Source organism: Crocuta crocuta, unplaced genomic scaffold (genome assembly GCF_008692635.1).
Source record: "Crocuta crocuta isolate KB4526 unplaced genomic scaffold, BGI_CrCroc_1.0 scaffold35, whole genome shotgun sequence".
NCBI classification, from domain to species: Eukaryota; Metazoa; Chordata; class Mammalia; order Carnivora; family Hyaenidae; genus Crocuta; species Crocuta crocuta.
In genome coordinates, this window is record NW_027530625.1 from 434284 (window position 1) to 448446 (window position 14163).

Below are 14163 nucleotides of genomic sequence, written 5' to 3' on the forward strand. Positions count from 1 at the left end.
TTTCTGCCTGTAAAAAAACACAAAATCAAGACAATATAATATAACTATATATAATTACTTAAATATATATAATTATATTATATTTTTATAAATTTTATATAATAATTATATAATTATAATTATATATAAATATTAATAATTAATTAATTTATATGCTATAAAGTCAAGACTTTATTTAGTTTCCTTAATATAAAGCTCCCTAAAAAGAAAAAGACAAACCACCAAATTTTAAGAATGAGCAAAGGATATGAAACTCTCTCTTAAAGTTATAAAAGACGGGGCGCCTGGGTCGCTCAGTCGATTTGGCGTCTAACTTCAGCTCAGGTCACCATCTCATAGTTCATGAGTTTGGGCCCTGCCTCGGGCTCTGTGCTGACCAGCTCAGAGTCTGGAGTCTCCTTTGGAGTGAGTGAGTGAGTGTGTGTGTGTGTGTGTGTGTGTGTCTCCCTCTCTCAAAAATGAATAACCATTTTTTCAAAATTTTTGTAAAGTTATAAAAGAGGCTCAATGTCCCTCTTGGAAAGGTAGAAAATAAAACTACAGTGAGTTACCATTTGTCATGCATTGAGGACGGCAGAGATGCAGAGATCACAAAATCTGATAACACAGTAGGAGTGCAAGTCTATGGGTAAAAAAACCCACACTGCTGGTTATATATAAACCAGTGCCACCTAAACTGACAGCAACTTGAAATATTAAAATGTAAAAGTATAAATATGCTATTTCTAGGAATTTACACTACCAATATACACATACGTATGACTCAAGTGACATCAAACAACTATTCATTTGAGAAGCCAGATTCAAAAGCAGGTCAGTCTGTGTTCCCTGTGTGTGTTTGGTCTGTGTACGCCATGCACACCAGTCTGCACTGTGCACGGAGATGGCCAGAGCACACACAGGGAAATGCCCACACAAGGTTATCTCTGGAAGTGGGGCTGGAATTAGAGAGCAATGATCAGTTGACTTCTAACAGATAGATATTTAATGGGCACTTTTTTAAAACCTGTTCCTGCAGCTCAGGGATTTCTGGTACCTGTGTTGACTGAGATGCCTTCGCCTGCCAACTCAGCATCTGCAGGCATCGAACTGCCGGCCAGAGCGCCCCTTCCTCTGTCCTTGTCCTCGTGGTCGCTGTCCTCATCCTCACTGCTACTGTAATAGTACTGGAGCTTCTCGCCCAGCAGTTTATCATCCAGGGTCGTCATGGTGCCTGAGAGAAGCAACGTATCGGGCTTTTTGCTGACATGAACCAGACAGACGTGAATTAGACAACTAGGGGCTCACTTATGTGAAGATCCTGCTATTTACAGGACCCCAAAAGTGACTTTTTCATAAACAGGATCTCAACAAATCCACACCATAACCCTGGTAACAGGGTTAATCGTGCTTTTTTTGTAGAAGGTAAAACTGAAGCCCAGATAAGAGAAGCTTCTTGGCCAAACTTCACAGCAAATGGTGGAGCTGGGATCAAACCCCAGGATGCGTGACTCCAGACAGACTGAAGGTGTGACTCACTGTCTTCTGTAAACCATACCCTGTACTAGTGTGTCTAGAAGGAATCTACTTACTGACTGGAGGTTTTACCTACACATACTTTTAGGTTTTCGTACCAACTAAGACTGCTGGGTCATTGAAAGTTGCGTAAGAGTCCTCAGAAAAAAAATCCAAACAGCAGCATCAAGAGCAAGATGCTGAGTCACTGTTCAAGTCAATCACTCATCTGTCTCTTGCCCTCAACTTCCCCAGTGGGGAGACGGGCTCTGAAAGCCCTACCAACTTTAGTTAAAAGAAGGGCCCGAGACAAGAGGTCACTAATTCCCAAGAGTTTAAAGGGTAATGGCTGGAACCAGGAGACTGCATTAGAAGCAGCCAGGGGCATCTGGAGAGAGAGGGGAGGCTCGGCCCCTCACAGGCCAGCTGCGTTTCCAGCAGGGAGAGAGAGGGACAGCCCTAGTCCTCCCTCTAAGTATCGCAATACTATGCTTCCGTCCCTAAAGACTTAGCACCAGGACTGTTGAACCCCGTTACAAAGTGGCTCTCCCACCCGGCAGCGGGGTCTTGAAAGCAGGGACCTCCAAGGTCCGGCACGGTCTCCGCACCATTCACTAAGCACTTGCGGAGACAGCTTGGATCGTACGGGAATGAGAGACCGCAGTAGAAGGACCGCAGAAGAGACCGCAGGGTTTACTGAGAGAAACGTGCAGGTACGTGGCGGGGGCGGGAGTGCCTAAGGACTAAACAAGAGGCATGGAGGCGCCGGCGGTGCAGGACCCGCAGGAAAACCAGGCAGGGATGTGCCCGGCGGGGGCGGGGCCTCTGAGGAGGATGGGGCTAGGGCGAGCCAGTGGGGAGGCTCCCGGAGGAGGCGGGGCCAGGGAAGGGCGCGAGGAAGGCGGGGCCTCCGCGGAGAGGAGCGGGGCTGGGAAAAGGGGAAGGGNTCCGCCACCGGCTTTCCGCCATCTCCCACACGTTATTCCATGCCCGCCGCTTCTCCCCGACTGACCTCAGTGCGATTACCCGGCCTAGTTGAGTCTGGATCCCTTCGGGCACGCAGCTCCCGGAACTCCGAAGAAGGAGCGCTCGGTTGAAGGAAGAGAAGTGGGTCGGCGCCTTGAGCTCCAAGAGAAAAGCCGCTGGAGTCCTGACTGCGCGGACCAATGAGGCCGCCTTCCTGCGTTCGCGCAGACACGCTGCCCAATTGGGAAAGGCCTCCTCTGGTGGCTGAAGGAAAAGCTACGGGGCTTCCTTTGGGACAAAACACCTCGACGACGATAATACAATTCAGTTTACTTTGTTTTACTTTAAACGGCAAGCTACACTGAATATACCTAGTTTTGAGTACTAAGAAAAGTTTTAGTTATCTTTGAAGTTTCTGAAACCATTTCACACGTGCTTATTGGTTCTTAATCACATCGCGACTCTTAAGACAGACTCAGACATTAATTTGCCCCAAAACACAGAGAACTTGCATTATTAAAAAAAAAAAAAAAAAGCCAGGTCCATGACAACGCTATGTGAATTCCTGAAATGGATCCTGGAACAGAAAAAAGGACACAAAAGGGACAACTGACGAAATAAGGCCCATTAACAATAGAAGCGTATCAGCAGTTTTAATAATTGTCCTATGGTTATGTAAGATGTTAACCTTTGAGGATTCAGGGCGAAGAATACAGGGGAACTCTATGCTACTCTTGCAACTTTTTTAAAAACCTAAAATGATTTCAATTTCTGAGTCCGTCTTAAGGTGTCCAGTACACAACCATAAAGTAGAAAGCTTTGTGCAAATTGAATCATTCAAAACATCCTAAAACAATAGGACTCCTAATTTGACGGAGAGATTCTCAACTTGCGGTTCTACAACCACCTGAAATGATCTGCAAATTAGTTACATGCGCCCATTTTTCTGAGAAGCCGTTTGTTTAGACTGTCAAGACTAAGAACTCCCCTCTCCAAATTTAGGAAAAATCATCCTGCGGACATCCTATGGTAACTTTTTGTATTTTTGTTTGCAGAGAGAATAATCATACCTTCATCAGATCTGTATGAACAGCCAACCAGCTGGAAGATGCTTGTGATCTGCTTTAAGAGACAAGCCAGCACCCAGCAGTAGAACCTCTGCATGGCCCATTCCCTGTAAATATCTGTTAAATGAATGCTAGATGGATGCTTCACTTTTAATATTGTTTTCTTGACATCTCCCTGAAGCAAGGACCTTCTTTATCCATGGATGATCCTTTGTCCTTCAAAATTCACTTTAAATTGAAGACTGTAATCCTCAGTGCTGCAGAGATCCTTGTTTCCCTGGGCAGGTTACCCTCCTACTCATTAAGAGAAGAAATTCACATCTCTTTCCTCAAATATGCAACACTCTCTCCCCTCTAATATACAACACTCTCTCCCCTCTCCTGGCTCAGTTTATGACCTTGATTGTTACTTTGCCTGAAAAACAGAAGAAATGAAAAGAGACTTGCACTCGAGTCCACCGTCAAAATGTACTGACAACTCTTGCATCTGTACCTATTCCATGTGGATCCTGTTCCTCCAGCCTAGCAAAGTGTCGGAGGCCGCGCCGGCTCCGACAGGTCCAGGGGTCCCTGAAGGATGGACGGTGTCGGCGAAAGAGAGTGAGAGGCGCCGAGATCCTTTCTGATCACCAGGCAGACATCTCTGTCCTGTCGGTTTTGGTGTCTTTATTTATAGGTCAAAAGTTAACATGGCATCAGGAAATGGAATGTTTACAATGGATAGCTCTTTGTGATAAGGTGTTTTTGGAAAATGTACAGAAACAGGTTTTACAGAAGTCTTCTTGCAGAACAGCCCCAATTATAGTGAAGTTGAGTAACTAAGAAAATAACAAGGTGTTCACATTATAATAACACTAAGATTAAGTCATAGGTTTGTAGATACTCTTATCCATCCTCATCACAGCTGCCAGGGTAAGGGAAGGTGTTTGTGGAAAGTAGGCCTAAGGGAAGGGGCTGCTATACACCATCAGTTAGCAAAGGTGTATGTACTAACTTATCTTCTGCCCTTATCTGTTCCTTCTCTCTAAGTTAGGCTCTTTGTCTCCGGGCAAGACTTGGTTTTCCAGTTATATGCTTTATGGCACCAGAGAGCCAACCATACCTTTAAAGAGTTTAGCTTATTTCCCATACATAGAATAGCCTCTTTGAGTGCATTTACCTTTGTGTCTACTTTTATGATTTCTAGAATAGCTAGGGCATGAGAGACATTTTTGGTTAGTTGATTTACATGTTGAGCTGTATGAACATCTTGGACTAATGCAACGGTAGAAACAGAATTGTACATGTAAAGGTCAATCTTTTATGACTAGGGGTCATTAGCCTGTTCATAGCTCAAGGGAAAGTATGGAGGGAAACAGGAGCTGCTGGAGACACGATGTCTGTTCCCATAATCAAAAGAAGAAGTTCCCACAATAAGTTCCTTCACAAGGTGCAATCATCATACCAGGGCCGGAATAAGGGGACAAGTCACTCCCGATATTGATCAACAAGGTACCTTAGGGGTCAGTGCTCAAGCAGAAATAATTGAGTGGGGGTGGATATCAGTCATCATCTGATTGGCAAGAGACCGTGCAAACTTGCTTTAACCTCACCAGGAGTTTTCTCGACTAGTGGGCTCAGAATGGCTCCCAACAGCAAAGGACTCTGTTCTTGGAATTAATTACCACCTCTCTGTCTCGCCTGCATATTCAAACTTTCTTTCTACAGTGTGCTAATATGCTTTCCTGGTTCTCATCCAAAAAAAAAAAATCCTCTTAGATACCATTTTCCACTAGATAGTTAAATATCAGAAACTTTGATAACAGCAAGACTGTAGGGAATGCATCACTGGTGAGGCGTAAATTGATACGACTCTTATAGATGAGAAATATCTGTCAGTATTGCAAAAATATATACCTTTAGTCCAGCAACTCCACTCCTGGAAGTCCATCCTACAGATATACTTGCATGAACATAGTATTTCATTAAAAAAAAAAAAAAGGTGGAGAACATTATGTATTAGTGTCTTGCGTTTTGCATAAACAATAAGGACAAAATGTTATTTGCTTATATATGCATAAATAAAAGCATTAAAGAATACACAAGAAACAAAATAGTTATTTTGGAGAGACAGAAGCAAGTCAGGAGTGGGAGACTTTTTAGATATGTTTATATGTGTATGTTCTAGAGTTTAAGAATAATTTTTTTGTAGTTAATACTACCTGAAATTGCCCCTTCTGGTGCCGGTTTTTTTTTTCCTTAAACTTTTTTTTTTAACATTTTATTTTTTGAGAGACAGAGACAGGGGAGGGGCAGAGAGAGAGGGAGACACAGAATCCAAAGCAGGCTCCAGGCTCTGAGCTGTCAGCACAGAGCCCAATGCGGGGCTCAAACCCATGAACTCAAGGTCATGACCTGAGCTGAAGTCAGACACTCAGTCAACTGAGCCACCCAGACACCCCCTTTCTGGTGGAGTTTTAAGACTGATTTCCATTGATGTCTCTTTTAATATTTTAATATATTCACTCTCCTGTTTTTATATGATGGAGGTTGTATCTAGTGGTTTCCTCGCTGGGAATATTGTTTGCATCTGTCACGAATATGATTGTATTTATGACTTAGTTGCCTAATGATATTCAACAGGACTGCTGCACTTAGCAGAATTTGGAGATGGTGAGTATTATGACATTTCTGTTTAATGGGAGTACCATGTGTAATTTACAGTTCTTAAAGGATTTTACTTGCAAGATCTGTGGGAAAACCTAAATCCATAGCTGTTTTGTGACTGTTAAAGCACTTGCATTTTTTTTTAAGAGAGAGAGACCATGCAAGCAGGGGAGAAGGGTGGAGGGATAGAGAGAGAGAGAGAGAGAGAGAGAGAGAGAGAGAATCTTAAGCAGGCTCCACACTCAGCACAGAGCCTGACAAGGGGCTCAATCCCATGACCCTGGGATCATGACCTGAGCAGAAATCAAGAGTCAGACGCGCAACCTACTGAGCCACCCAGATTCATTTGCCTTTTTTCAAGGGAAAATCTTGATCTAACCAAAAGATTTATAAACTATTGTTAAACATATTTGAAGTTTTGAAGTAACTGAATAAAATTCATATAAAAATGCTTAAATGCCTTGAGGCATGGGTTTCAAGGCTTGCTCTTGAACCCTTATAGTTTTTCCAGATTATGACAGAGGTAAGACAGGATTTGGTCTTCCACTGAGTTTCTCATCAATATTTTTGCAGATTTAGGACAAATTTGTCCCTGTCACTGGATTTTTTTCTTACAGAAGTATTAAAGGTCTACAGATGGTTTGGGGTGACATTAGGCAGTATAAGGATTGTTTCTTTAATTTCCTTTCTCTTTTTCTTTTCTCTCTCTCCTCCCCACCTCTCTCTCTCCCTCCCTCCTTCTTTTCCTTCCTTCCCTCTTTATTGGGTGTGCATGGCCAATTTGTGGCAATTGAGTGTCTTTCTTATTTCAAAATTAAACAGCCTTTTTTTGTAAGAATAAATATACAATGATAATTCCTTATATTTAGATACATGTCTCTTTAAGTTTTAAAAGTGTTATCTTTAGTGTGGGCTTTAATTTTGTTAACTGAAATTTTCTTTAGATGTTGGGAGCAATTTTCTTTCTTTTTTAAAATATTTATTTATTTTGAGAGAAGGTGAGCAGGAAAAGAACAGAGAAAGAGGGAAAGATAATCCCAAGCAGACTCCATGATGACAGTGGAGAGCCCAATGCGGGGCTTAAACTCACAAACCATGAGATCATGAACCTGAGCCAAAATCAAGAGTGCCACCCAGGCACCCCTAAATTTCTTTTTAAAGTTTTGATTGAGGCATTTGAGAAAAACCAGAAAACCTCTTTCCTTTCATAGATTTAGTAACTATTTTTCTTTAAATAGCTCACACACTTAAAATGTAAGGAGCACAGGTTTTTTAAAGAAATATTTGAGTTTTGGGGTGCCTGGGTGGCTCAGTCGGTTAAGCATCCAGCTTCAGCTCAGCTCAGGGCTTGGAGCCTGCTTCAGATTCTGTGTCTCCTGCACTCTCTGCCCCTCCCCTGCTCATACTCTGTGTCTTTCTCTCTCAAAAATAAATAAACACTAAAAAAATTTTTAAAAAAATACTCGAGTTTCTCTTATTTCATATATTTTTTAATCTCTGTAAGCCAATCAGAATGGAGCTCCATTGAATTTTGAGATAATAAGAGATAAAACCTTTATTCTGTTAATATGGTAGATTACACTGATTGATTTTCATACGCTAAACAAACTTTACGCTCCTGAGATAACACCAGTTGGATATACTGTACTGTATACACACACACACACACACACACACACACACACACACGCTCACTGGGTCTAGCAATGGTCTTCCCATGCCTTGTCAACGTGAAAACTGGTGCCGTGAAGACTTCCTGCCTGCATGGTCACTTAAGGTCTTCCTGTCTGTGGTGGTGTCAACTACCTCCACAGATTCCTGGGTAGGTCAGTTGCGGTCCAGAGACTTGCTTTCTGCTGGCTAGCAACCAGTACTAGCCTGAGCAGACCAGCAAACTTCTTTGCTGTGCAGCGGGCTGAACTTCACCTTCTGTGCTGAGGTCTGAACTATGGTCTTTGTAAGGGGGGGCTCTTTCCAAGTAGGGAAGGGAGCCATGTGGAATTTCTCTAAGCCACACAGGGTAGCATATGGCATTTCCTTTTATTTTATGGTCACTTACTAGATCTTAATAATTCTTTGTATGAAACTTCCCCTGTATGGTTTGTGTCTCCTGACTGGAGATAAAGAGGTCACTAGGTCTAGTCCACATTGAGGGGAAGGGGATTACTTGCAGCATGAATAACAGGAGGTGGGGGGGCTTTGGGAGCTGTATCAGACCCTGACAGTGGTCTGGACCAGGTGATTTGCTTCTAGGTAATAATGACAAAAGAGATGGGATATTGCTTGCTTCCAAGATTAGGTTACAACAGATTGTAACATCTTTATAGCCACCACCCTTTCCTCCCTACCCTGGCCTTATAGCCTCCCACCCCCCCAGCCTCAGTCTCAGCCTCCTCTTGGTTGCTTAGATGAGCCTAACCACCATATTAACTGTGAGAGGTTCAGGTGGCAAGGAACTGGGGGCAGGCTTCAACCAATAAAAAAAACCGAGGCCCTCATTCCAACAGTTCAGGAGGCACTGAATCCTGTCAACAATCCAGGGAGTGGGTTTGGAAGCAGAACATTCCCCAGGTGAGAAGGGAGATGACTAAGGCACCAGACACCACCTGTGAGACCTGAAGCACAGGACCCATTCATTGAAGGTCATATGCAGATTCCTGACCCACAGCAACTATGAAATTATCAATGTTATGCTAAGCCACCAGGTTTTGGGGTAATTTGTTATGTGACAATAGGTAAGTAATTCAAGAGTTATTCCAATTTTCCTTTTGATCTTGTATGTTCTGGTAAATTGTACTTTGAAGGGAATTTGTCTATGTTTAAGTTAAAACTGTGTAAGTCCAGTTTATCCATTTCTTTCAGAGGTAGACCAAGCACATGAATTCATTTACTCATAAAATACTTGAGAAACAAAAAACTTATGTCCACACAAAAATACGTATACAAATGTTCATAGCAGCTTTATTTGTAATAGTCAAAAATCTGAAACAACCCAAATGCTCTTCAATGGGTGAATGTTTCAACAAACTGTGGTACATTTACTGCTCAGCAAGAAGAAGGAACAAATTACTAATACATGTGACACTATGGATGGGTCTCAAGGGAATTAAGCTGAGTGAAAAAAGCCAATCTCAAAAAATTACATCCTATAGAATTTCACTTACATAACATGCTCAAAATGACAAAATTATAGAGATAGAGAATAGATCGGTAGTTGCCAGGGGTTACGGATAAATGAGGATAAGGAAAATGGATGGATGTGAATGTAAAGGAGTAGCATGAGGGATCAATGAGGTGATGGAACACTGTTGTTACCTTTTATTATCCAGTTATCTTGGGAGTAGTGGTGACTTCACGAATCTACATGTGATAAAACTGAATAGAGCCACACACACACACACACACACACACACACACACACGGACGCGCATGAGCAAATGAGTGCACGTGAAGCTTGTGACATCTGCATAAGATATGTAGATTGCTACAAATGTCAATTTCCTGGTTTTGGTATTATGCTATAGTTATGAAAGATGCCGGCACTGGGGAAATGGTGTGAAGGGTGCATGGCTCCCCTATTTTTTGCAACTTTCTGTGAATCTGTAACTATTTCAGAAAACAAAGATTAAAAACAACAACGGTTGAACTCATCCAGTCTCTTGGGTTAAAATACCTATTTTAAATAGGCACCCTTCCCATCCCAACTCTCCATCCAGTTTTCATGAAGGTTGACTTTTCAGTAAAGATCTTAAGAAAGGGAATATCTAGTTATGAAGACATCTGGTGAGGTTGAGGGAAGAAACCTTGATCATTATAGATTAGCAAGCATAAAGGCCCTATGATGCGAACATGCCTGGCATGGTGGGCACATGTGGATGAAGCATAGGAAGCACAGTGAGCAAAGAACCAGAGAAAAGGCTTGGGCTTTCTTTCATTCTGATGATGATGCATTTGAAAGGTTTTGAGCACGAGTCAAATAATCAGACTTAGCAGTTTAAAGAGATCACTCTAGCTGCTGAAGGAAGGTGCATAAGCAGTGGGAACAGGAAGCTATTCAGGCCAATTAGGGTGAAAGATAGTAGCGGCTCAGGCCTGGGTGGTGAGAAGTGGTCAAATTCTGAAAATATTTTGAAGGTAGAGCTGACAGTATTTGCTGCTGGACTAAGTGGGAGGGACAGTGATTGAGGGGGAAGTATCTGAAATGGGGAAGAATGGAGGTATAGTTTGGGGAGTGGGGGAATGCCAGAAACTCAGTCTGTGACATGTTAAGTCTGAGATGTTTCTTAGGACAGGGATGTCTGGCAGACTGCCTTATCTAAAACTGTCCACGGTGCTAAGAATTACCACTCCCACCTTACGAAATCTCATCAGTGGGTTACATTTTATTCATTCTGGTTGTATTACTCCTCATTATCTAAATTCACCTTTTACTTCTTGTCTGTCTATCCCTCCAACTATAATTTAAGTTTCCTGAAGTTAGGGACTAGTTCGTTTCTGTATCCTTAATGACTGGTACATAGTAGATTCTCATAAAAAATATTTGTTGAATGTCTCTGAGAACCATACGGGCCTGAACATTTGAAAATGGATGTTATTTAATACCTCAGCTAAGACAGGTCCCAAATCTATTTTCATTCATTATAGCAGTGGTGCCTAAACTCTTCTGCACATTGGAAGCATTCAGGGAGCTTTAAAAGTACTGACACCTTAGTCCCACCCCCAGAGATTGTGATTTAATCAGTCTTTGCTGTGTTCTGGGCTGTGGGATTTTTAAAAGATCCTTAGATAACTGCAATGTAGCAGGTAAGTTTGGAACCACTGCACTGTGGACTTTTTAATTAGAAAATATCTTAATCTTTGTTAAAGTGCATAATTACTCTAGTAGATATTAACTATAATGGAGATAAAATCTTCCTGGAATTTCATTTCCTTAAGTTTCCTCTCTTTTGCTTGGATCAACTATCCATGGTTCTTACTCCTCTTCCTGATCTAAACTGTTCCTCCAGGGCACACACAGGATTACATGTCTCACAAACACGGGTCTGTTCTAAGCAACGAGGTCGGGAACTCTGAGCCAAATCTAATCCACTGTAATGTGTAGATGTCTAATGTCTTCTCTCTACAATAAATCCTGTCATTGGCTGTCCCCTGCCTTTCAGATCTGCCCCTCTCCCTCCATCCAGGCGTGGCCATGGTCTAAATACCTCTTACCTAGATTGCTGACCTGGGTTCTCTGCTGGTCTAGATCTAGCTTCACCTCACACTACTACAAAAGTGACCTTTCTAAAACCCCAAATTGTTCAGATCACCTAACTTCCGAGACTCCCTAACATTCTTTTTATTATGGTATTTCATGTCCTTCATAGAGATCCCTACCTACCTCATCTAGCCATGTGAATTCAGGCGAATTCTCTGCCTTGGTTTTCTTACCCATAAAATGGTGACAATAATGGTCCTAGATTTTAATATACCTGTTGCACTTAGCTGTGTCTGGAACATATTAAGTGGTCTAAGACTTAAAACTCCTTGTACTGTAACAAGCAGAGCTAAAACAGGTTCCAAACTCCACCATCAATCATTACCTCTGGGAGGTAGAACAGACTTGAGTCTGACTCAAGCTGTGAGTCTTGGGCAAGTTACTTAACAGCTCAGATACAAAATAGGGATAGTATCTACAGTGAAGGACTGTTAAGATACAGAGTGGGTTGTCGTGAAGGTAGGGTAGGTGCTTGGGGTGTTTTCTCCTCTATCTCTGCCTGGTGACATTTTATTCAGCCTACAAAGTCTAGCCTGGGATCATTTCTCAAAGAACCATCTCCTCTGGCTTACCACAACTACCATCTGCTCCATAATATACCTTTTGGAGTTTCCATACACCCTACATTAGAACATGGCTCACTGAACTGGTTATTCAAGTCTGTCCTCCCCATTTTCTACACTGTGAGCTTCTAGAGGAAGAGTTTGTGTTTTATTGACCTTAATGACCAGCACAGACTGGGGCTTATATTTATGTATTTGTCCTATTTCTTTCTTCACCTACACTGTGAACTGCTAGTTATCATCTATGCCCTCATTTCCCATACTGACGGTACTTTATATATATTTAAATGATGGAAGTGACTGGATTACAAAATATTTCAACCCTTCTGGTCTATTCATTCTTCAGATCCTTCTCTTCCCAGGAACATATGCATGAGGCAGGCGATTACTTATTTTTAAGAGTTTTTGGGGCTCCCAGGTGGCTCACTCAGTTAAGTGTCTGACTTCGGCTCAGGTCATGATCTCATGGTTTGTGGTTTCAAGCCCTGCATCGGGCTCTGTGCTGACAGTTCAGAGCCTCGAGTCTGCTTTGGATTCTGTGTGTGTGTCTCTCTCTCTGACCCTCCCCCACTCAGGCCACTCTCTTGCTCTCTCAAAAACAGACAAACATTAAAAAAATTTTTTTAAAAAGATTTTTAGTACAATCTACCCCTCAACATAGGGCTCGAACACATGACCCCAAAATCAAGAGTCACATACTCTACCAACTAAGCCAGCCAGACTCTCCAAAGCAGGTGATTATTTAAATCTCAAGGAGTATCCTGGTAGCTTAATTAAGTCAAAATGTATACCAAGGATATCAATACAACTACAATGCACCATGAACTTTAATATTGACACTAAAACAACTTTTAAGGTGGACAAATAATTTTATTTTGTGCATGCAAATACATGTCAAGTACTGCAAACTTTTTCCATCAATTTTCTCTCAAACACTGAAAATCATGATGCTCTATTCTGTGAACAGCCAAAGCTAATATCTCTTCACTTCAGTGCTACAGCAAAAACACACAGAATTCACTCTTTGCTATTCACTATCATCACAACCCTCATTGTTCCATCTCTGCCCTCCCCCCATATACAGGCCTTAGAAATCCTAGCCTTCCCCTATTAATCCTATTCCTATAGCACAAAGGGAAACATTACAATTTGGAAATTCAAATTGAAATAAATGGAATAGAATTTATTCCCATATATATTCCCCATTTCATTGTACAGATTTTAAATTATAGTTTTAAATAGAAGCTGAGTATATGCCTTAAAAATGAGCATTAAATCCATCTTAGAGATGGTGCCTGCTTTTTACATGATGGGTGTACACCATCTTTAATTTCATTTACATTTCAATCGAACAATAGATTTGCAAAGAAAATGTCTAATACAGACGTAAAAATATTCACACTAGAGCTTCACAATCGGTTGTACAATTGACAAACAGGCCTCTTTTCCCAAACTTTCCAGCTAAGCAAATTTATAAAATGTAATCAATGCAACAAGAAAAACATTTCTCTTTCACTTCCAGGGAAAAGAATATGCAATAAACAGTATAAATGCAGACAGCAGTTGCTGCAAGCTAACCACGATACTCCCAAGTGGCTGTACAGTGGATATGTGCAGTACAAATAAAAGCCACATGTGTTGTATCACAACTACAGTATAATTGTTTGCCCAGCTAAGAGAATGCATGCACTTCCATGCCTTGGGTTATAAAGTGAGGCCTAATTCTCGACAGATTGATGGAATATATGCAAATGACCTTGGCTTTTGGCAGTACTAAGTGCAGCCAGTGTCTATGTTCCACTGGTTTGAGGATATTTTTAAAATTTTATTTAAAAAAAGAAAAATTGCCAATTTCAGATTTGGGGGAATAACTGCTCTTGGAGTAGAAATAAGACTCCACTCAAATGTGGGGTGTTCTGATCAGTGGCCTTGACTCCTTGTATTCCCTTGCCAGCAAAGGGATACAAAGAAACTGCTAGTATAAAGGAGCAACTAGCAAATGTATTCAATTTATCCAGAAAATGGGATACTCCTTGAGCATGTTCATTTGTGTTCTGCTTCTGCTTGCAGAAGGGGTTCTCATGAAGGAGTTACAGTAAGTGATCCCATCAACACTCTTCACTCACTAAACACAAGAAAAGTTCTTCCAGGAAACGAATACATAGTTGCA

General features: G+C 41.6%; 1 protein-coding gene across 2 annotated transcripts in view; it reads right to left on the minus strand.

The window, feature by feature from the left end:
- The window catches only part of PDCL (phosducin like), an 8888-nt gene extending 5277 nt beyond the window's left edge, over window positions 1-3611 (minus strand). The window contains exons 1-3 of one of the 2 annotated variants that reach the window (XM_077768179.1): window positions 3531-3611; window positions 2507-2764; window positions 1037-1213 (exon numbers count right to left, since the gene is read on the minus strand). In XM_077768179.1, coding sequence (XP_077624305.1) covers window positions 1037-1208 — 172 coding nt within the window. In that variant the 5' untranslated portion in view covers window positions 1209-1213; window positions 2507-2764; window positions 3531-3611. Of the gene's footprint in view, window positions 1-1036; window positions 1214-2506; window positions 2817-3530 lie in introns of those variants that run through there. The other variant, XM_077768180.1, reaches the window with a different exon arrangement.
- Between the last annotated feature and the right edge of the window lie 10552 nt (window positions 3612-14163).